The 24,854-nt window shown below is 34.3% G+C and overlaps 1 protein-coding gene across 3 annotated transcripts in view; it reads right to left on the reverse strand.

Moving 5' to 3' along the window:
* Pkc53E (Protein C kinase 53E) overlaps positions 1 to 24,854 on the reverse strand; it is a 1,159,983-nt gene that overhangs the window by 492,807 nt on the left and 642,322 nt on the right. For all 3 annotated transcript variants that reach the window (XM_081751140.1, XM_081751138.1, XM_081751141.1), the window contains exon 4: positions 15,349 to 15,460. In XM_081751140.1, the coding sequence (XP_081607266.1) occupies positions 15,349 to 15,460 (112 nt within the window). The remainder of the gene's footprint in view (positions 1 to 15,348; positions 15,461 to 24,854) is intronic.

The following is a 24,854-nucleotide window of genomic DNA, read 5'->3' on the forward strand; positions in this document are numbered from 1 at the left end:
AATCTAATAGCTTTTCTTTTATTTTCTGCGCGAAACTCATTTTTGATGAATAAATCTGTTTTTCTGGTCAGTGGCCTCTTAAACCAGGGCAGTGTGTAATCAACCTATTTCCTCTGATATAATAGGAATTTAATCACTGATAGCTACTTCCCTCGGAAATGCTACGTCAAATTTTTACGTATTATGAGACTTATTATTTCAATATCTTTATTTAGCTTCCTTTGAACTTGAACACTCAATTTCCCTTTCTTTATAAATTTTGCTTTACTTTTTAGAACGGGAAACTCTTCGATAAAAAAAAATCAATCGCGATTTGCCCTGAAACGCAACTGAGGTTTTTGGTTCCCCTATAAAGTGAATGAGCACTAGAGACTTGTTTAGTGATTCAAGAACACACAGTTGGTTACCCGGCGAACACCGAACACCATAAAATGTTATGTATGATGTTTTGGTTCTGGGATTGGCGTAGCAATTGTGTACACTTTCCTTTGTGAAATCGTAATTGAGATCACTTCTTCACTCTCCACCCAGTACGACGAAGTTGGTTCGGAGTCCAACTCCCTAATAGCCTCGGTTTTGAAAACGTCTTTAGCCTACTGGTTCGAAGATGATGAGAAAGTGCACTAACAGTGGTAGAGCTTGGTACTAGAAATCGAAACCCAGGTAACACTTGAAGACTGTGAGTTGAATCTAACTAGGTGGGATAGCTTGACTGAATCAATGAGACCATTTCACTTTACTTTTTATTAAAAAAAATAAAAATAAGAATACAGATCAATTTAACAAACTCAGTTACTTGGAGTTACAACTTGGGAGTTTTTCTGCATTATTCAAGTGGGAGCACAACCCCTTAATACTCAATGGGTGCTAGAAGGTTTTTTTATGCTAAACCGCGAGTTATTGAAAATAGTAAAGTGTGAACTTTGTACATCGCAACTTGCATTGGCCCGAAAGGAAGAAATGTTAACTCTCGAAGAGGGAATGTGGTCTCAGATTGATGGAACTTGAAAATAAAACTCATATTGATCACTAAACAATCTCAAAGTGCTCTTCCCGTGTGGAGGGGGAACTTAGAAAAAATTAGCACATACCTGATTTTTATTAAGAGCGTCCCTAACCAGAGCGAAGTTCACTGTTAGCCGTCCGTCCGTAGAATCCAACCAGTGCGGCAGACAAGCCTCGCTTATATAGGCGCTTCGTCCCACGCATTTCTGCCTTTTCTGACGTAGCTCGAAGGCAACGTCACGAGCCTCATCGAGCATGGGAGAGACTTCTTCACGCGCATGCTCAATAGTGGTTAAGACTTCTAGGGTTTTCTATGATTTTTCTCTATCACGCCGGGATTGAAATTCCTATTTTACATTTATTTTTATAGTTTTATTTTATACCTAACTCTAACTACACAATAGATTGCATGTATTTAGCACTTGCGTGGTATTCCCTAAATATTACATCTAGGACCCGGCTCTGTGACCTGAGTAAAATCAAAGCCAGGGTCATACCACTATTACATGCGTGTGGTTTGGTGTCAATGAGGCATCAGGTTGATAATTCAATCTGGACCTCACCTGACTCCGTTCTCCCTATCTCTCTTTTTCTTTACTGCACACACAATTTGAAAAGCGCGGGCGTCTCGCCCCATAATTTGAAGTCCGGCTTAGGACTACGAGGCACAACTGTGTAACAGTAGTAATCAACTAATGTAAACAGGCACTACGATCTTTACGTCTATTGAAAACAACCTACGCGATTAGATGTTATACTTAGCCATAAAAAAAAAAAAAAAAAAAAAAAAATCTTTTGAAATGCGAAACTTTCAATCTCTAGTAACTATGTTTCCATATATACAAAATAAAGCATATCACGACTATATATTAGACAGTAAGGTACTATGCATCCATAATATCCCGTCCGTCTCACTTGTGTTATTACTGTTATAGAGGCCTCCAAAATTTTGATGTGTGTGATACTTTACCGTTCTTAGTTTGAAACACTGCATACATTTTTTTGTGGTTTTGTGTCCTTGGTTAGTATCGCTGAATAATAAAAGTGGTACTGTAAGCCTTTGCTTAATATGTAAATTTAAAATAAGTAATAACCTAATTTAGTGTCACTTTAAAAAATGTAACTGTGTGTTGAGTTGACAATACAGTTAATCTAATTGTATTGGAGAATATGTTGGAAACAAGAGTTACCTCCCCCTTTGCCGATATTTACATCATACAAAATTCTAGTATATTTTATCAATTAGTTTACAAGTTATAAGGGCATATCAAGATTGCTTCATCCTGTAATTTTAATATTATATATATATATATATATATATATATATATATATATATATATATATATATATATATATAGGGCTATTCAAAAAGCGCACCGGTTGTGGATTATGTGGCAAATTTTTGTTTCCCGGTTGTCAACATTGTTTTGTATTTTTGCTCTACCCACAAACATTCAGATTGTCGCCTTAGTTCGAATTTCTCACATTTTTACACTCTGTGTTAAGACATGGAACAGTTTACTATAGCGCGCAACGTGTACTAATTTTGAAAACTTTAAACGGAGAAAGTTATGCAGCAACTGTAAGGCGACTTCGCGTGGTTTTTAGGGTGAAATGGGGCACCAAGTGAATCAACATTTCACCGACTTATGAAAAAGTTCGTTGAAACGGGTTCAACAGTGAACATAAAAAGTTCTGAGCGTCGTCGTAGTGGTCGTTCTGAGCAAAATATTGCACTGGTTCGTGACAGTGTGGCAGTTAGTCAGGCAGTCATAGCGAATTTCACGAATAGAGTTATTGCATGCCAGCGCAGTAGTGGTGGTCATATGCCCGAAGTCATTCACCATATCTGAAATCGGAATGTGTGATTAACATGTTGATGAATTTTGTTAGTATGTTTTGAAAAAATAAAGTTCATAATTTGATGTAACGAAACCGGCGTGCTTTTTGAATAACCCTATACAAATTCACATTTACTGACAATTGTAGAAAAATTAACTACACGTAAGAACAAAAGTGCTTATGTTTCATTATGTCATTCAGGTTTCATTCTTCAGTATGACTCTGCTATTGTGTTTGCCGTTCTAATTTTCAAATCTTTCCAGGAAATGATAAAACAAAGGAAAAAGTTTAGAAAAAAAATCATCTCAGAGAAAATTATATACACACACCTCTACTAGCTTTCAGACAAAATTCCAGGCTTAGTCTACGCTGCTAAAAACATCAGGTCGTTAAAATGTGGAATCTTCCCATTTCATACATACAAAATGTAACACAGCCACACAAATGTACATAGTTGCTTCTGACAAGGAAGATTTGTTTTAATATGTTGTAATTGCATCCGTGTCTCTCGTTTTAGAAAAGAGAAAGACAATTTCACGCAAAGATTAATCTGAATGGCCCAACTCATTAAATTTATATTATACACTGCACTGCTTCTATTCTAGAGCGATAAGGTAGCTGTTAAACTGAAAAGGTAACGCTTCTGGCTCCAAGTTACACGTGATAAGTACCATTATATAACTTAACTCAATATAAGAACTTGTAGTTTGAGTTTTCTGACCAAAAGTAACCTAACTAGACTAGGAACTGCGACAATTCAACCCGCCTTACTTCACCTCTTACTTGTTAGTGTAATAAGGTCAACACTGTATTAGACGCAGGTTCGTAAGTTTTAACTGTAGGAAATATACGATTTCATAGTAAGTCAAAGTTCTTTGATGATTATTACAAATTAAGTAAATTACAAATATTAAGAAGTTCAGATAAACAAAATTATTATATAGTAATCTACCATGTTGGAAATTGAAATGTTTAAGGTTTCTGCTAATAGTAAAGATGTGTAGCTCACACCTTAATAGTGGTAGGGACTTGAGTAGTGCTAACTAAAAATAGATTCTACTGTATATAAGTAGTACGTGATTAATTAAAAGAATGAGGTTGACAGACATTACAAATTCATTTACATAAGTACGTCTTTATATATATATATATATATATATATATATATATATATATATATATATATATATATATATATATATATATACGATCCGTGTTACTGAGCGTAAAGCAGAAGTTGGGAAAGTTGTCTCTTATAATAATAATTAGCATGCTGGACTCTGCCAAGATGAAAACTAGGGACGGCCAAAATTTTCCGGAATCGGAAATTTCCCTTTCCGGATTTCGGAAAAATTCCGATATCGGAAAAATCCAGAATTTATGAATTCCGGAATTTTACCGACATTGGAATTATTCCGAATTCTGGATTTTTTCCGATTTTACTTTCTGGATTCCGGAAAATAAAAATTCCGGAATTGACCATCTTGAATGAAAACTGGTCGTCGCGAGAGACTAATATAATCCAATGACTGGCTGACTGACTGTACAAGTGATTGTATGACTGAATAACGGGCGTATGACAAGTGTATGATCAGTGTATGGCCCTAAGTGTCCTTTGTTCGTACTTTTTGAGAAAGACAAAATGCCGACGTGGACATAAAACAGATTCACAAACACGGAAAACTGAAGAATTCCCGGATTCTGAAACTACTAAAGAATTAGAAAGGTTTGTGTAATCGTCCTTTCCCACATAGCTAATGTAAATTAATTGCGATTACATATCACTTCTTACGCAGAGCACATTCTTTACCGAATAGTGTTTAATTGCATTTCCTTCACGTTTTGAACTTTTATTGCGAACAAAGTATCCTAGAAAAAAGCTTGGTTATATTTCCAAAATAACTTTTTACTGTTTTCACCTTGGGCACTAATGAAACTTAATTATGGGTAGGTATGGGTGCTCAGAGGCTAGTTTTAGGACTTTGGATTCACCTATGATTTATTTTATTTTATTTTATTTTATTTTTTGCGAGACATTTTTTTCATTTAAAAAAAGGACTATCGAACTTTAATTATATTATAATAATTCCTTTTAAGAAACCTAACTGTGGGAGAGAACTTAGCATGAATAACAATTTAAAATAATTGTCAGAACAAGGAATGTATTTTCTTTTGGGGCTGAGTTCATTCAGTGCTCGAGTGCTCACGTCTTTTCATTCACTATCACGTCCCACGATCATGCACCATGTGGGACGTGAAACTAAACAAACAAAATATCAGCCGGAGGCGTAAGGAGTCACAGATTGAATTTTTTGAAAAGTAAGGAAACGGAGGCTACCAAGTGAAGTAGTCTGCTATGTAATTTCTTTTGTAGAGTAAGAATGGTAAAATCGGGAAAGTATGGATTGCGCTCTAATACTTTGGGAAGATGGGTAGTGCTAGGGCAGAACATAAATATTTTCATATATAAATTTATCATAACAAATAATAAAACAATTGTAAATTATCATGTATGAATTCTCTTGTTTTTCTTCTTTCGTCAAAAAATTCAAGGAGTGTTTTTCTCTTTTTTTCCTCTCTATCTGAAAGTACTAAGCCTAGTATCGGAAACAAGATTGCGATTTAGCAAACACTGGATTTCCTTGGGAGAGCTGTCTGCTTGTAAGTCTCACGTAAAAGCAGCAGGTCTCTCGATGGAACTAAATCACGTGAACAGCGTTGGGAATTTTGTCCTCTTGTATGACTTGAAAGACTTAGCGTATTGCGTGACTGTGCAGCTTTCCTACTAACTTCCACCTACCATACCCCTAACAAAATTTTCCAATCCACATTGTGTAAAATTAAGTTGTAAATATAGTTTGTTAATGCTTTTATTGATGTATTTCTTTTGCATTACTGTTCTTAATTCTTGTTAATTTCTTTGGTATTACTGTTGTTGAGTGTTTTAGTGTGAAATGACCAATATATTGGTCATTGTATGTGCATTTTACTGTATCTGGAAATAAATAAGTAACCAGCTAATTCTATGGCCTATGGAATCCGCAGGTTTAATGTCGCGTTCATAAAAGCTCTCCATTGACTTCTGTCCTTAGCCAATTGGATCCAATTTCTATTTTGTATTCCTATTTCTGCCAGATCCATCTTAATGTTATCCTTACATCTACGCCTAGGTCTTCCTAATGATCGTTTTCCGGTTGGATTTCCAGTCAAAATTTTGAAAATGTCCCTAATTTCTTCCATTCTGGCTACATGGTCTACCCACCTGATCCTCCTAGACTTTATGAACCTTACAATGTTTGGTAATCTTTATAAATTATGCCGTTACATATTATGAAGTTTCCGCCATTTCCCATTCCCGTTCCTCTTGGGTCCGAATATTCGTCTCAGGATTTTATTCTCAAATACTTTCAGTTTACGTTCTTCCCTCAGAGTAAGCAGCCATGTTTTGCAACCATACAGGACAATAGGTATGATTATCGTTTGATATATTTTAAGCTTCAAATTCCTCGACGGTAGCTAAATAAGTAACCACTAACAAAAAAAAAAGGACACCATAAATAATGACCACTTTGATTAGTAACCACTAACATAGAGTATTTCATAAATTATGATCACAACACAAGTTTGGTTATCTTTTTTCCATTATTTCCCTTGGCTATGACCCTCCTACTACATACATCTCTTGAAAAATCGTTAAGCTTTGTATATTTCAGATCCTAGAGCTTTCTGGTTTATAACAACAGGAAATCCTGATCAGGGTCCCCTTCACTCTTGACAGCTCTCCGAAAGAGTTAATAGTTCCGAAAATATGACACGAGATTAACGCACAGTAAAAAATTGCAACATTTTGACAAACCGCTACATAATACACAACATAGAGATTTATATTTTAACAATAAAACCATTGGGTTCATCTATTCTAATACATCAATACAGATAATAGCAACTAAGTTGTACTAAGGGGCTGGGGAGTGGTTTAATACTACAGGTGCATTCCAGTTCTAATAACATTCAAACTATTCAACTAAGAAAAGTACAATATTTTAAGAGGTTATTGTTTTAACGGCAGGGAAGAAACTAACACAAGGAATGACATGACAAAAGAGTAATACTGGGGGCAGATGTGTACCTTCACACTTGAGACCCTGTCTGGAGACACCGTGCAGCATGGACCCACAGTGGTCGCAGAACGTGGGAGAGAAGTAAGAGTGCTCTATCCACTTGTGCTTGGTGTAGGCGCTCTATACATGGCCGCGTGCAAATACAAAGAAGGAACACTATCAACACCACAACACTAACGGACAGACAGACAGACTTTTTTTTACTTACACAGAAAGATATAGTGACAGAACAGAAATATAGAACACTGCCTGCAACACTATAAATGCTGGAAGATTCATAATTTATATTTAAATAACCGCTTTACGTAATTACTGTCATAGATACATCTAGTATTTCCGTAGCTGAGTGTGTTTATGTAGAGTTTGTGATTTGTTGTACCTAGTTGAACCAAATGATATAATTATAGATTAAAAACAATACCTGAAACAGGTCCGTATCCACAGGGATTGGCCCCTCCTAAATTTTACTGCCCCTCCCTAAAATTTTCATGGTAGGCTTGCAAATTAGCTATAATATGGTTGAATCGGGCCCTCTAACTTTTACCGCACCCGCCTATATCTTTGGGCTGGCCACGGGCCTGACTAAAAATAATCTATGATTGTTGACTAGAGTGTTTCTAAGCTGTGTAGTACAGCATATCGGCTACATTCATTGCTATTTCTCTTTTTCTGGACTGGAGTTGGCTACCTCTTAGTTCACATACGTTCCTAATTGCTTCACGATGATGGTCAGCACTAAAAGAAAGTCTGTACTTGAAACGGAAATCAAAATAAAACCATACTACTCGCTAACCTTTCAATTTCAAGCGAGCAGTTTTTGTAACTATAAAATTCTGTTAAATATGTGCATGTCTGAGTTTTGAATCTAGAATCAATTATGAACTATACAACGCTAGTCCATAGTAAAGGCTACTCGCTAAATCCAAACCCATTTTTATTGGAATTTTAGTGAAACCAATGAAGAAGTGAAACAGGTAGTACAGTATCTACTACATGCAACTTCACAAAGTAATAGCCGTTTTTCAAACATTTTCTTGTAGATCAAAAATTTGAGTCCGTATGAGGTCATAATAGAACACCCAAATTTATACGAAAGTTATACAATTTAGTTCATTTAATGGCATTCTGCAGATACTATCTGGTTCAATTTCTGAAGGTTTTTTTTAAAAATGTTTTTCATTGTCTTTTAAGTTACTCGCGAAAATTCAAAGTGATGGAACACAAAGCAAAGACAAAAACGCAGAAAGCACGCACTTAATGGATACTTAATACGCACTTAAAAGTGTTCTCCAGCACTTGAAAGAACTTATTAGTGAATAACTTAATAAAAGACAAAAATGTAGATAGTGAACCAAGTAGTATCTACACGACTGCATTTAAGATTGTTGAATTATACGATTGCTCAAAGTTTTGAACTATTCGAAAGACTTTCAACATTACAATATATTTAATAGTTTCTTGCAAGTATTAATGATTTACTTTCAAAAGACTCATATTATTTGCTGATATTGAATTATTAAAAAAAAGTGGTGGGGTGTGTAGTGAAGATGATAACAGTTTAAATTCTTACTTGTAACTAAATTTACATGTTACACGAAGTACTTAGAAATTTTAAGAGAAAACTTCTTTTAGAGAAACTTAAAATATCATGTTTTTCTAAAAGGATAAACTTAACAATTGCGAAAGGTTTTGACTTTTCATCCCCCCCCCCCCCCTCAGTAAGGCCACGATTTAATTGCATAACATATTAAAACGCTCCCAACTAGATAGATTCGACTAAATAGATGTATACCATGTCACGAATTCTACGGATAAACATGGACTAGCTACTAATCGATATATTTATAAACAGAATAATCAAAAGGTTTCCGTGTTTAATAATATTGTTACAAATGCACTTTACCTGCTTCCAGTGTTACGCCCCTGAACAATATCAAGCTTGTTATCTTGTATCATGTTATTTTAGTGTCCACATATGACTACATGATACGATAATTAATAGAATGAGCTTTCTATAAGGGAACAAAATAGATATTAAGTAGAAAAGAATGTAAAAAGAAAACTTATTTTAAAAGCTTGAAACCAGATGGCCGTCGATAACCAAATCGATCGCTGTTGCTATTATTCACTGACTGAGTTTTATTTATGAAAACCGGATATCGAATTTCTGTCAACAGCTTTTACTGGTTATCAAGGGCATCTATTAAAGGGGGAGGAGGGAGCGAAGGATCAAGCCAATCCACACTTTTGTCCGTTACATACTAGCGCGACATTACAATGGTCTTGATTAAAAATATAGTTCATTTTTTCCTATGGTTGATTGTTAACCAGCTTTTGGATTGGCCCTCATCTATCCTGAAACATGGGAATTCCTTTGCTGTGGACAAGTAATCGAAAAATACGCAGTTATGTTTACGTCAGTAATTGTGATGGCTTCTCTATATGTACTGGAAAGATTAACGGTTATGTCCTATGTTGAGAGCAAGGCTATATAGGGAAAGCCCTACAAATTAATAGAGTGGGATCTGAACACTGTAGTGCATTCAATATTCTTTCTTCGGAAATCGAACCCTGTACCGTGTAAACCAAAGACATGTGCACTCTCTACTAAACCAGGATAAGGACTAACATTATTACGAGCAAGCATGTTCTGGCAAAATGGTTAGAATTTTCATTTTTGGTGCAGATATTCTCGGTTTGATTCCCGGTGGCACATGTGGGTTGGAACTCATCTTAAGCCACAGGTCCATGGGCCTCATTCCATACCGCAACGCAAAACGTGCAAAAAATCAATTATAAATGCTATGCCTATTATTACAATCTACAGGGAACATTTTGCGTTGCGTTAATGCAAACCGTTACGGAAAGTCGCATAGAAAAATACGTTAATTACAAACAAACATTGTCAAGGATTATCATTTTATTTACTTCCCAATATAGTGATCGTGTCATATTTTCTTAAAGTCCATAGTTTATCATCAAATTGTGGAAACTGTCGTATGCTTAGTAGGTACTAGCTATACATAGAATTCATAAATATGGTGTAATTTTTACGAAATACAAAGCGACTGGTATTAGCAATCACAACCGATTTCTGGCAATTATTGCTTCTTTTCTCCTTTAAACAAAGTGCTAAATCCTTGAGATGTGCTTCAAGAAATCATGCAGAACTGTAATACGCCCTACTTACCAATACCGATGGTTCTCGATTCGTAGTAGGAACAATCTGAACGTGACCTTTACTACTAAACACAATGAGTTGCAAGGGGAACGTGAAGGTAAACGTTATTTTGACTCTCTTAAAGTTACGTAATAATTATTTATTGTTATACCCTGTAAATGCATTTTGTATTGATGGGAAATTTGCAATATCACTAAGATAAGATGAAAAAGGCCAGATCAGAAGTAGTATTTCTTTTGTGTACATTTATTATGCTTAGTGCTTTAAGATTCTTTAGGACCTATCCCATCTTGCGTTTCCGACCCACTCATTTAAATGGAGAACCAGTTTTTCCTTTCTTTAATACAAATAAGAATATTAATGGCTTGCTTTTTCAACTACTCTTGAATGTTTTTCTACCTTTGTAAAAGTCACTTTTTTAAAATTAAATACTAGCTGAACTGGCGCTCTCTACACAGCACATCATTCACATATAAGCATGAATCTCCTTGTTATTCCTCACATCTGTACATGTCCCTTTACAAACACAAGTTAAAGACGTCTTGATAAAGAGAGCTCCTCCGTGGCTACGTGGTTAGCGTGCACGCCTTTGGCGTGGGAGACCCGGGTTCGATTCCCGGCGGGAGCTCATGTGGTTCGGATTCCACGTTAATCAGTAGGTCCACGTCTCATATAGCCTCGCTGCTGAAAGGGACGCTAAACTAAAATCAACTCAACTCAACGTCTTGATAAAGATCGAGAAGAGATACTCTAAAGGGGAGATTTTTCCGATTACCTTTTCAATATCTAGCAACGTTTGCAAGTTTTGAGCCTACTTCCCGTTGGAGTTTTTAATTCATGTATGATCAGCGTTTTCTTTCTTTTTGCATGCAGTATGTAATAAGCAAATACATTACACACACAATTAATTATAATGCGAGTGATACATGGTGTTCATTGGGCTCCCAAACACTGCAAACAATAAAGATTCAACTTAGACTGGAGAAATGATTATCCTTCGTTTTTCATTATAACTTTTCCATGAAACAAACGCCTGAGAGATATGCAACTCCTACATACAATCATGTGGTGTTGGAATGTATAGTGCGTAGGATGTGATGTTTTTAAATTTCAACACTTCCAATGTATCCGTAAAAATATATTAAAGAAATAATGGCCATGCTTTTTTAAATATTCAGTTAGAACTGGACAATCTACGCAAAATTTGCAATCGATCAGTGAAAACGTCATCTTTGTAGAGCCTGTAGTTTCCGAGATCTCATTGTCGAAAGGATTGGCCACAAACATATATATACGTCCACAAATTTAAAAGAACTCCAGAGATGGGAGCACAATTCATTTGCATTGATTTTGGAGAAAACTTATTAAAATACAAAGGCTTTGAACAATAATTTTAAAAAGATAAACTTTTTGAAAAAGATCTATTTAAATTATTTATTTAAAGTACACATATTTTAAAATATTTGTCGTTGTTAAACGTGAAATCACAAATAACCGTAAATCAAAGGTTTAAAATCAAACGTTAAGAGGTTGGAGCTATGGCGCTTTCACTGCTTTTTCATAGATAGATAAATTGAATAAAATTCTTAAATAGGATTAGATTTTATATTTCTGAGCTTTCGTCACGTATGAGGGATGGCGTCCCTCATTGATCACGCTATCTGAAGAAAGGGAAGTAAAAAGAGAAAGGGGAAGGATGGAAGCGGCCTGGGACCTGTATATTAAAGCACCATCCCGGTATCTGAATGGTGTGAATAAGAAAAACCTCACTCAGCGGGTGTCATATTTTCCCATTTGGTGTCATATATCATATTTCGATTTTATGCACCCTCATTCAGTTTCATCAAATATGACGATATTTAATTTCAAATATTACATTTAGCTCAAGTTGTGTCCAAGCACCTAAATTTTCTGTTATGATATCTTCCAATAAGCAATTACTTTGTTCATCTAATAGTGCTGATAATTATAATTTATTTTATCTTTATACTAAAAAAAATTCTTTAGTGTAATTTTATCATGTAATCTACTCAATGTTGGCTTTATTCGTTGCAGTTCCGTGGAGTAATAAAATAAATTGCAAACAAAGAATAAATACTTATCACAATCTCAGAATCACGTAATGTAAAGAAAGGAAAAAAATATTAACTAATGAACTATTATGTTTCTGCGACATATTTAAAATATTACTTTTTTTTACAATTGAATGCTTTATGATACAAGTAAATGAAACGCTTACGAAGAAAACTGAATGAATTTGAACAATAAATGAGGTTCATTTTAGTTATTATAATTACAAGAATTAACATATATACAAAAATAAAAGTATTACATGAAAGTGAAATGTATTACCAATTAGGCGTTAAATATCCAAATTAAAATGCTATTTATAGAAAGTCGTTAACAGCCAAATTTCCTATTTGAAAGTTCTATGACTTTGGTGAGAATTAATAGGCCTATAAGAAAGTTTATTTTATTTTATTTTTTGTACACTTCATTACTATATTCACAATATTACTTTCCAAGAAAATTGTTTACGTTTTTACAAACTTCCATATTCATTGAAATTAACCTTTATTACTAACGACTAGTGCAAAACATACACATTAAGGTAATTTGTATTAGCAGCATATTTCAACATCTTTCAATCACGCAATTCCTTGCAAGTTATTCTTTTCTTTCTTTTGCAAAAAATATTAATATATGAATATCTGACTTTTTTTTTTTAGTGTTTCTAGAGGAGTTTGTTGGTATATTTCGTTTGGTTGAAACTCACAATTCATAAACTAAGGTAGAGTTCATCTTAAAATATATTATATTAATATTCAAATTGACAGTTACTCTGTACTGGTTAACAATCATTACACAGGAGTTTAGTAAGAATAACTATATTTCCTGTGCCACTCGGAGTGGCAGTGAGTCTGATAACAGCTAATCTTGAAGGTAAGATACAAGGTAACAATGGAAAGTGGTAGCAAAAAGAACGTTTATGGAAAAACATTATTTATAAGTACATCATTTATGAATATTGATGTACACTCATGTCCAAAATGATTGTCGCATATCTATAACTGTCTTCTTTTAAGAATGTAATTTGATAGTGATTTTACAGGATACTTTTAATACTGATACTATGTGTATAATCGGGAAATGTATATTTGTGGTAAATTTCATGAGAAAAGAATCATAAATACGAAAATTAGAATAAGTAAAACAAAATGTTGCTAGATGGACAAGAAAGTTTTATTTTCGTTTTATTGTTTCTATTTACTTCTCTTTTGACATGAAATTTGCCTCGTACATGTCTTTGCAGATTATACACATATTAACATTATAAGAAATACCGGGCGAATTCGTTATCAAATTATATTCCTACAACAACATATTTATGGACATGCGACAATAATTTTGGACATAAGTGTACATTAATGCGAAGGAACTGCTTGAAATGAGTTGCAATATGGTATCTTAAACTCTAGCTTTTAAAAATCTCTGCATAATGGAACGATTTTTTTTTTAAAAAAAAATAGAAAATAATTATTTAGTTTGTATGTAATCTTGTTTTTCTTTTTATCTGGCCACTCAAATTATTTTATAGGTCACATTCCCGCAACTTTGTGTAGGAGATTACATTCTTTTCTCCTAAAGAAAAATTTTTCGCATTTATTTCTACTATGTATAAGAATATAAGGTTTTTCCGAAGAGTGTAAGCGGCTAGTTTTCTTTTTTAAACAGATTGCATGATTTTTATTCAGAAGTTTACCTGAACATACATACAATTGTTAACAAATTACACAGAGATGTTTCTTAGTCAATAAATATGACAAAAAAAAAGTCGCGTTAATATCACATTACAGTAGCAACGAAAGATCGCCCTAAAGGAACGAAGAGAAAACAAGGACCAAGACGCACGCAATACAGTTCGAAACGGTGTAACTAAAGATGTAATAGCCTAACATCTATTCCACAGTGCAGGAACGTAAATTTCGTGAATGCATTTTAATGTTTTATTGGATACTGCAAATGCCATAAAATAGAATATCTGGATTACTGAATATCGTCTTTCCTTCATACTCCATACGGAATGAGTTTAATATCTTGTCCGTACTTGTAGAGCATGGGCTATTGAACGAAAGTCCATACTCCATAAGGATTAGCACAGCTATATCAAAAATGCCGGTTTTCCACATATATAAAATACCGAAAGTAAGCCCATACTCCGGCTGTCTTTTAAATCGGCGTATAGCATCTTACAAGCTATCTTATAAATAAAGAGGCATACTTTCAAACTAGTAAAGAAAGGGTTATATCATATTTATGAGTACAAAGTTAGGATATAACTCGACATCAGTGTGAACTGTATTCTTTTGTATGTTAACTGTGACATATTCTAAAAGTAAAAGTTCTTTCCCTTTGCACATATCTGGAAACCTTCATTTGCGATTCAATTTTTGTTCAAGCGTACTTAAGAAAAAAAGTTATCAGATATTATAGCCATTACTATTTAGGTATAACATTTTTCCACCTAACTTCGTATATATATATATATATATATATATATATATATATATATATATACTGTTGATATAAATGTGTATGAAAACAGTATCTATAGTCAGTCTACATATGTCTTTTTCGATAGTTATAAAATTTTCGTCCACTTCCAGCATTGTATATTATGTTACAGACAGCTTACGTGCTCTGTGCGTGCACTTAGACAGATATATTTGGTTAAAAAAAAAGTGATGGTAGTAACACACGGTAAACACCGCACATCATCTACACATAAGAAAAAAGAAGATATGTACACACATACACACACAAAACGCTATATAGACGACCATCATGTCAAAACACAAGGGTTGGATGATAATCTTCGTACACATCTGCCATCTCGTGGAAAACAACACACAAACGCATGGTGGCACAAAGAAAAACAATTATTACATCGCATCCCTTTTTTAGTTTTAGATCTTCATCTTCTGCGCTGAGAAAGCGAGAACAGGCAAGCACAAGAGAGAAAAATAATAGTAAAAAGTAATCTGAGAGAAAGAGTTGTTATAGAAAAAAATAAAGATATAAAAAAGTAGTGAAAGAGAATCATGCATTAGTTTTCTTAGAGTCAACCACCGCCACCAGTAACAAAAAGGTGTCGCTGCCTACAGAGACTGAAGAGAGAAAGACCGCTGTTGTATTACCTTCACACTTCATCCCTTGGTGAATGACGCCATACAACAACGAACCGCAATGATCACAAAACGTCGGGCTGCTGTATGTATGCACTTTGAACTTATGCTTCGTCCGAGAGTCCTATAGAGAAAAGAATATAAATAAGACGCATGAACAACTCATTACTTATACACTGAAACAAGAAAGCGGGAGAGAAATGACTATTTAAAAAAAGGGTCTCTATTAACGTATCTGCTACTTTGCAAAAAAGAAAGAAAGAAAAAAAGAAAAATCTTAAATAAAGGAGTATATGGGAAAGGTTGTAAATGCCGCGAGAAGTAACTATAGACTTTAGTTAGACATCGATTGAATAATAACTATTTCATAAATCCCCCTTTTATTCTATTAAATTTTGTATCTACTTCAGTATTCGTAGGTTTCCTTAAGAAAATTTCCCCTCGACGGACACAAAATTTCCCCTCTTCTTATCAAATTTTCCCTCGTTTGTTGAGTATCCAATTCCTATGACAGAAATTGTGAAAAGATTAATTTAGCAATATTAAAGAAAGTGTCAACATCAGTTTTTTGCTCCTTTTTACTTTTCCCTTTACTTTTTTTTAGCAAAAGAATACACTCAAATACACCCAACCAACAATCGGTCAATTATGCTATTTGAACACATACTATTGTATTGGCTTATTGCAGAATAAAGAAAAATTTAAACATTTACGTTGGTCAATCAGTCAGTGCAAGAATTTTCCTGTATTTTCACATTTTTTTTGAAAAAATCCCTTTTTCCTAAATTTACCTACAAAATTTCCCTAGATTAGGGAAACTTCCCTTAAATTAACACTGGTCTACTTTAGGTGTCTGTTTTCTGCTTAACAATGAACACAGTAATAGACTAAAAAAATCAGAAGTCTAATCGTGAGCCATGGTTATTTTTGTGGACAAAGCTCTTAGATGTTGCAGATATACTTCTAAAAGAAAATAGCAAAAAGATACGAGACTTCTTGCATATTTCTAAATAATAATAATAAATCCATTCATCAATTTACATTTTAGCACTATACAACTTTTCCATTTATACTCCTTACTTCTTAATACATTACCAGATCAACCACGAAAAGTAACAGTTGTGGAGCTAAAAATACTCGTAATTATGCAGAAGAAAAGGACAATTTTTCAAAAAGCTCAGATCGCTGAAATGAATTTCACCTTTTCAACTAGGATAAGCTCTTCGTTTTTAGGTTTTAATAGAGTTTTTTCATCCTTGCTATTTACTCAAAATTAACACTTTTAGGACTACTTTGAATCACTTTACTAGTTGCGAGTTATCTTTAATGTCTATGAAATAGTGTTTTACAAAATTGATTCTGTAAGATTTTATGCATTATGTTTTATCAACATTCAATCATACACACTAATATCCAAGGGTACCCACAAATTTTGGAAGGAAGTATAGTAAATTTGGCGGGAAGTAGTAAATTTTGTAGGAAGAATAATAAATTTTAGGGTAGTGCCGAAGCCATTGGGGGATGGACACACCTGCTAGTACGTATCAGAAAATAATCCAAATTTATTGAGTGCAAAAGCAGAAACAAATCTTCAGTGAAATGAGTCAATGACGAGTTGATTGCCTGTACGAAAAAAAAAAAAAAAAAAAACCTTCCAAAAGTTCTCTCATAAATTGAGACCAGAAGAAAAAAGCTGCGGCGGCGTAGTCGGTCAAGATTTTACTTATTCACTAAATGGCTTGTATTTGATCCCCAATAAGGGTGGAATTTATTTTATTTTTTTATTTTTATTTTTTTTTTTTTTGTTTTACCTTCGTTCTACTGACGGGTTCGCCTAGTCTCTGTCAAATTTTTTGGGGTACCTGTGGAAACCTGAGGGATAGAAACGGCTGAAAAGTAACACTGACCCCCTAATATCTGAAATGTATATCGAGATAATGGAAGTATGAGGTATGGGTTTACTTTTAAATATCATCATGTGAAATCCCGAAGGTCAAGCACCTCTGGAGAATATGCGTGCACTAATTAACTGAGTAAACTAAAAAATAATGCTAGCAAATCTGCACGAAAGACAATGAAATTCCCGTGAGTGTATGCAGTCGTCTCGTGACAGAGTTACAAACAACCACGTTGAATTGTGATGTGTGGACTGTGTTACTCTATGGGTTGAAATTGGAACGTAAAACCTGTGTAGTGGTAATAACGTTTGGATCTGGAAACATCAATATGCGAACAGCTAAGTGTTAGTTCAAGAAGTTTCCAAACGCCGATACGACTATCAGTCTTGGAAATGATGATCAAGAATGAGCACCAACGCGTGTAAAAAAAACGACACTGATTGTAAGAGACAAAGTGAAAAGCGATTCATGTGAAATAGTGCGACGGGTTGCTGCAAAGACGAACGTCTCCTCAAAAGTCATTTCCAACCATATGAAGTCAATAGGAAAGGCGAAAAATATGGATCAATGGGTGGCACATCTATTTGGCGAACAGCACGATCAACAGTGACTACAAGTGTGTTCATCCCTCAGTTTTAGAAAGAAGATGGATACACTGATACATGGTATCGTAACGTGTCATAAGAAATCGGTTATATCAAGAATCAGGTGTACAAGGTGAAGATCATAGATTTGGCGCATTTGTGTGAACACATTTCGGCATCATGCGTATAATTCCCCTAGCAATGTTGTAGCGTGTGTTCAAGCACACCTCGGAGAGATGGCAGCTGTGTTTGGATATGGAGGGAGGTCACGACGAACTCCTGTAATTTCTTTGACGAACTCCTGTAATTTCTTTGACAAACTCTTGGAATTCAAGTGCTCCTTACCAGAAATAGTTGGAGACTTCTAGGGCACTCTGTACAGTATATTTACTGTTCTTTTGAAAAATGAAATCTTTGAGTTTTACGTCCCACGGTTATGCCGGTTAGGCTAACGGAGACGGTGATAATGACAAATGAGTGAAATGGTGGACTGAATAAAGTGGAAGGAAACGGGAGAAACCCGAGGAAACCCACTCACACGGTGTTTGTCCACCACACGTGACGCAAGCTGGAATCGAACCAGGGACCCCAGGCACCAGAGAGAAACGCTCTACCACTGAGCCACCGCGTACTGTTCTTTTGAGTTCAAGGTCTTATAATTATGCACTGAGGCTAAGAAAGACAGTGATGATGATGATGATATGGATGATAATGGTGAAATGAAAGTAGGAGGAAACGGAAAAACCCCAATGAAACTTACGCAGACGGACATCCACGACAAAGTCTACTTGGCGCGAATTGGAATCGAAGTAGGTATCCAAGAAGTGAAACGTATATTTATGTTTAAAAGCAATATTAATTATATTTGTGTAGATCATCACAAGAGGATGTGACATTTCTTTTGGAAACAAAAATATTCTTACATAGTCATATGCAAATGAACATATACTGGTGTATATTCTATGTAATAGATCTCAAAAGAGACGTAAATATTCCTAGTTGTAATACATATAAGAAATTTCCTGTAACTATTCTATCAAACCTTGTTTCCATATTGTACTAAAACACAATAACACACCGAGCAAGACTATGTGATAATATGATTGTGTTTTTACATATTATCACATAGCCTTGCTCAGTGTGTTATTGTGTTTTAGTACAATAAATTTGTATATAGTCACACGCAAGGTAAGGAGAGAATATTCCTACGCAAACGAGGAAAAGCAATAAGCCTCGAAAACGAAGACGTTAATATTCCTATGCAACGAAGTAGAAATATTTCTACTTACTTATATGTAAAACGAAAATTACGAATGTAGTTATATAATACTTTATGTAGTCGTATAAACAAGTAAAGATACGCTCAAATATTTCTATTTAATAGAATACGAACGTAAATAATGTGTGTTGTAGAACAGAAAATATTTCTATGTAATTGAGTCGAATAAAGAATGAAGTAGAGCCGCCTATACTGTTACGTCGAAAAGATGCCTATTTAAATAAAACAATTTTAATAAAATCAGCAATAGGAGAGTATACTGAAATCTCAAGGTTGAAGATGAGCAATGTATTATCACTTGCAATTGAAACGCCTGCACTCTTATGCAACCCAACGATACATATGTAATGTACGGGACGGACTACGGACGTAGGATAAGAAACATTGTAAGCTCTAATAAAAAGAGATTTGAAGCTTTGGTAACGGCGAACTGTTTGACGTAACTACAATGCAGCAACATACTAGATACGAATATTGTAAATGTGTTTTGATTAGTTTCAGCCGGGTTGATTAGCTTAAAGTAATTTAAATAACATTTCAAATCTCCGATTCGAACGATGATTTGATTAGAATTAGTTTTGTTTAAAAAAAGGTGCTATCTAATCACTATGTAATTCACAAAATCTAACAAATCTCTTAGGCTGGAAGACGTATGCTTAAGGCTATATTTGTAATTTTAATGTTTTCTTGAAATCGAAAATTGTAAAATAATAGTATATATAATTTTTTTTCCTTACTCTGAAGTGACGAACCTACAACAATCGAATATGGATGTCACTTATTAAATCAGAGATCATTTTACGCTAAAATCTGTATTTCGTTTTATTATATAAGTTTTATCGCTAGAAATACAATGATAACGTGTACTTACCATGTATTTACTTCGTTTATCTTATTTAGTATTCAGGGCAATAGTGCTATTTTAACTGGCACTAGCTACACATTAGAAGAAGAAAAATGTTATATTTATTTTGCCATCGCTAGGTAGAAATATTTGTTTACTCGCGTTATGGCAGAGATCCAGTTACTAAGGTAACAGTTCGTTACTATGTACTTGCTTATATATAATTAACAAGAGAACTCAACAAAATATAGACGTGTACCGCATTGCTGTAAAGCAATTGATAATTATTGCGAAATATAGTGTGTGTGTGACTGAAACCAGTGTATAATCCTGAAATCATCATCGTAGTAAATAGGACATAATTTTATATGGTTTATGAGATTTTAGTAATTAGAATTGTGGGTAAAGTTATAAAAGATGGGGGAAAGCATGCTATATTGCCTACCAGTATACCATTCGATAATTTTGAATCCATCAGCTTACACAAACCGGCGTCTGACTGACAGATTTTCCGCAGGGAAATGGGAAAGAATACCTATACCAAAGCTCATGCTTAGGTATTTTAACCCCTGGTTCAAAGGAAATGCTGTGCTTCTCCTTATTTGTTCGTATTCAGTTATGTGTTAGCCTAGACCTAAACAATACGACCTCTTCCGCTCCCATTTAACCTACAGCAACAGAACAGGGCGTACAGAACCAAATGCACGAATTACGCTGATCGTAGCTAAAAGTAAATAAATAAACTCAGCTGCTCCTAGCGCCAGTAGCGTCGTAATAAGAAAACTCGGTCGCGCTGTGGTATTAACAGTGTTTACAGTATAGTATAGACCTATCTTAACTTCTCTCGTGGGCAGCATTTTTCTCCGCATACTATATTTCAATCCCGAATATGTCGCTCCTGGAAATTTTCTGCCCTTGGCCTGGCTCGGGACCCTGTGTAAATACGTGCTTCCTCATATTCATCTACAATACAGTATCCTAAAATGGATATTGCGCTACAGGGTGATTGTCAGGGAATGCTAGCTACCCAATGGCGTACACAATCAATGGTTGCGTCATTTGAGTTGTCTAAAGAAATAAGTTTCGAAAGTATTCACATCCTGACCTGCCCTCTGCATTTGTGTGTAAGTGAAACGTACAGAAGTCTTGTACAACTCATTTCATAGCCCTTGTACAACCCATTTCATAGCCCCATATACAGTAAGATGTTTTTACTGTATCACTATGTTTTTGACATTTTCAATACCTCACTCACTACCTTAAACACTTGCAAACAATTGGGATTGATTTGATTATTGAATTAAAGAACAAAATATAGCTTTCAATTTCATTTCCTTCAAAATAGAAGTAATGTTTCTACACAAACTGAGTGAAATATTTTATAGATTAAAAAAAAATACGTTTCAACTACATATGAGGAAATACATTTGCTGTTGAATGAACGTTATGGATCTGTAAGTTCAGAGTAATAATGTAGGTTGATGTATATTCTTTTCTTTAATAAAATTTTCTTTTAAATTTTATATCAATACTGACAATATTAAAATTCTCAGAATAAATCAGCAGTTCACGTAAGTATAACATATGAGCAAAAGCAAGGGTTATTTCTGTTTAATATTTTCTATTATCTTTCAAATAAACAAGGAAAACTTTTAGGATGCGACGATCTGAGCAATTTATGAACTTTTTTCTAGGTACATAACTCTTACCTTGTTATTTATGTATGGCCGCACACTAGAAAAGTAACTTTCAGAGTTAATATTAAACTATAGTGGGAGAAAAGCACACATACAGAGAAAAAGATAGAAAGAAAATACATAGAGAGGTAGTAAGAGAAGAAAAAATGATAGAAAAAAATAAAATACATAAGGAAGCTTTCCAATTCTTCGTTTCTTTCCTTGTGCACCAACGCTTTATATATATATATATATATATATATATATATATATATATATATATATATATATATATATATATATATATATATATAGAACCACATTACTCAAAACGCGTTTATTTTCTATAGAAAGGAAGAATAGATTGTTTCGGTCAGCGTTTCAAGTATGCACTTTACGCTGCTTCATCACAATTTTGATAGTTTTTTTTTTTAATTCTTTATTTCCTAGAATTTGATTAAAACAGGGGCACATATTGCTCGTGATGACACTGTTTATGAATAATCTAAGTTTATAATCTTTTCTGTGAGACGGCAATAGGGAAAAGATTGTCAGATAAAAAGATTGATAAATTTTATATATACCGGTTTGAGTTGCTTGGGCTTTTAGCTTTACTATTATTATTCCATTATATAGCAGCAAAGAGAAGGAAGCTGACGTACCAAAGGTTTCAACAAGAGGCAACCCAAGCTTCACTCCCACAATATTACTTACTTACACACACACACACACACATTAAATATATAAAACTGTAAAATGGAATACAGTTGCAGTTGTCGTTTAATTCAAAAACAGAGGTGCTGTTGCAAATCATAACAACAATGGATATTCACATACGTAGCACAGTAATTAAAACACAGTTCACTCAAAAAAATTTCGTTAAATATAACGCATATTTAAGCTATGAGACTTGTAGCTTTGCATTTGTTGATCAATTAAGATTTTTTTGGAGAATCAAGGGCTATTAGAATTAAAGATACTAAAGATAGGTCATAGAATTGGTTGGTTTTATATAGGAAACAAGCCAGATACTGGAGCCCAATTTTAACCTCTCTTTCCCCCCACCCACCCATTCTTAGTAATTGAGTAAAGCATGGAAGAAATCCCATCTCTGCATAAGACAAAAGAAGTTATTTTTGTATGTCACGAAAACTTACAAAGCTATACATTTTTTTTAGATATCCTGAAATATTTAAATATTTAAGCAAGATCGTACCTACGTTTCTGTTACTTTTTTCAAATGACATATAATGATTTAGTTAAGTCGTCGTCTTGAAATCTGGAGTTTATTCTACGATTAAGTTGTTGTACTAAGTGACACAAGATTTAGCTATAGCGTTGAGTTTCACACTAGAAACTGTCAACAGCTTAACTGAAATAAATTCGTAACATGTTTCACATAGCTACTAACAGCAAGGCTCTCTCTCTCTCTCCTACTAGTTTCTCTTGCCCTACATCTCTCTCCTCCTTTCTTTCTCTTTCTACGTCTCTTTACACTTAAACACGCTGCGACATGCTCTCGTGAAATATTTTATCACAAGACACTTCCTTCAAATAGGCTTGTCTTTGAATAACACAGAGGATAGATATCCTTTGAAGTATTCTATATATGAAGATTCTTCCCATCCCAGTACAATATTCACTAATTTGACGACGCCTTGGAATCTAAACGATTGCCAACCAAAAGTCTTTGCTGACTGTAAAAATCCACCATAAAAAATATTTTAAAAATGTTAATATTGGAAATGAAGTGTAATTGAATTTAATATCTACAGTCATAAACACTAAGCGTTCTTAATACATCATGAAGTTACTCTATTCTAGTGGTGGGAGGCACGATGACTTAGTGGAAGTGCGCTTAGCTCTGGTGCGTGGGGTCGCTGGTTCGATACCCTCCAAGTTTGTGGTGAACAACATCGTGTCCGTGAGTTTCTCAGGGTACTCCCGTTTCCTTCCACTTTCTCATCCCACCAATTCTTCCATCATCATTTACTTGTTTTAATAAACATCTCCCTTAGTCTAAGGGCCATAATTGTGGGACGTTAAACTGAATTATTACATTTCTATTCTAATGTTCTGCACAAAAATTGCTTTTTGAAACCCGTTTTTTGAGGTCTTCTATGAAAAAACGGGTTCAGTTCTAAACCGGTTCGGGTTTCCATCAAAAACTTGTTTCGATTCTAACCTGGTTTTTTGGTTTCTATCAGAAACTTGTTTCGGTTCTAAACCGGATCCGTTTTCTAAGAAAAACCTTTAGCTTCTTCGGTAGCTTTCTGAAAAATGTGTACTGCATGAACAAGAATAGATGATGACTTCAGCGAAATCACACAGGTTCAGCAAAAATCCAGAACTCTTTTTGGAAAAAACGAAACGCTGATTTTTCGGTTTTCCTACAAACCAGTTTTCAGTTTTTATAAAGCCTTGTTTTGCGCATTCATACTTTATTTAAACTTACTCTTTTATTTAAAAAGACTTACTGAAACTTGCGCCTAATTGTAAAATATCGTTGCAAATTTGATTTTTTAGCTTATGTATAAGTTAGGCACCGTACGAAGATCTGCATCCTATAATATAAGTATTTAGCAAGTTTGTATACTAGGACAAGGTCTATCACCATTCCCAGTTCCATCCAGATCGGATAGGTTAGGTTGAACTCGTTCGATATACAGGGTATCCGAAATGGGGCTCACGCTTTTCAAAAGTATGTGACTCTAGTATGGCAAAAGACAGAAAAAAGAAAACACGCATTTTAAAAAGAAAAATTCAGCAAATTTTCGCTGAAACGAAAATGGCGTCGACCCAAAAAGACGCGTTGCATGTGATGTCTCCAAAATTTTATAACTTTCGTGCCTCTTGTTAAAAATCTTCAAAGATTTTTACCCTTATTTCGATAAAACAGTTTAACAACAATTGCACTTGCGCTTAACAATTCTTCTTTTTAAAACATAAAAATGAAAGTAATAAAAACTTATATAAAGATTAATTCGGATTTGCTAATACCAGTTGTGAGCTGTTTCAATTCTGATTTATCCAAGTTCCTCGTTCATTGTCATAACTTCAAACCTAATTGTAATAATTATATATTGTTTGCACTGCAAAAGGTCTTACCTAATTTTCCGCATACTCTTGAACGGTTCGGAGCGTATCCTTTGATCTTAGATTATGTATTCATATATTCATGTTAAAAACCGCTGATCTAACTTATTGTGACAAACACAAAACTGTTAGGAAAATGCC

The sequence above is a fragment of the Thermobia domestica genome, chromosome 3 (genome assembly GCF_964235325.1).
Source record: "Thermobia domestica chromosome 3, izTheDome1.hap1.1, whole genome shotgun sequence".
NCBI classification, from domain to species: domain Eukaryota; kingdom Metazoa; phylum Arthropoda; class Insecta; order Zygentoma; family Lepismatidae; genus Thermobia; species Thermobia domestica.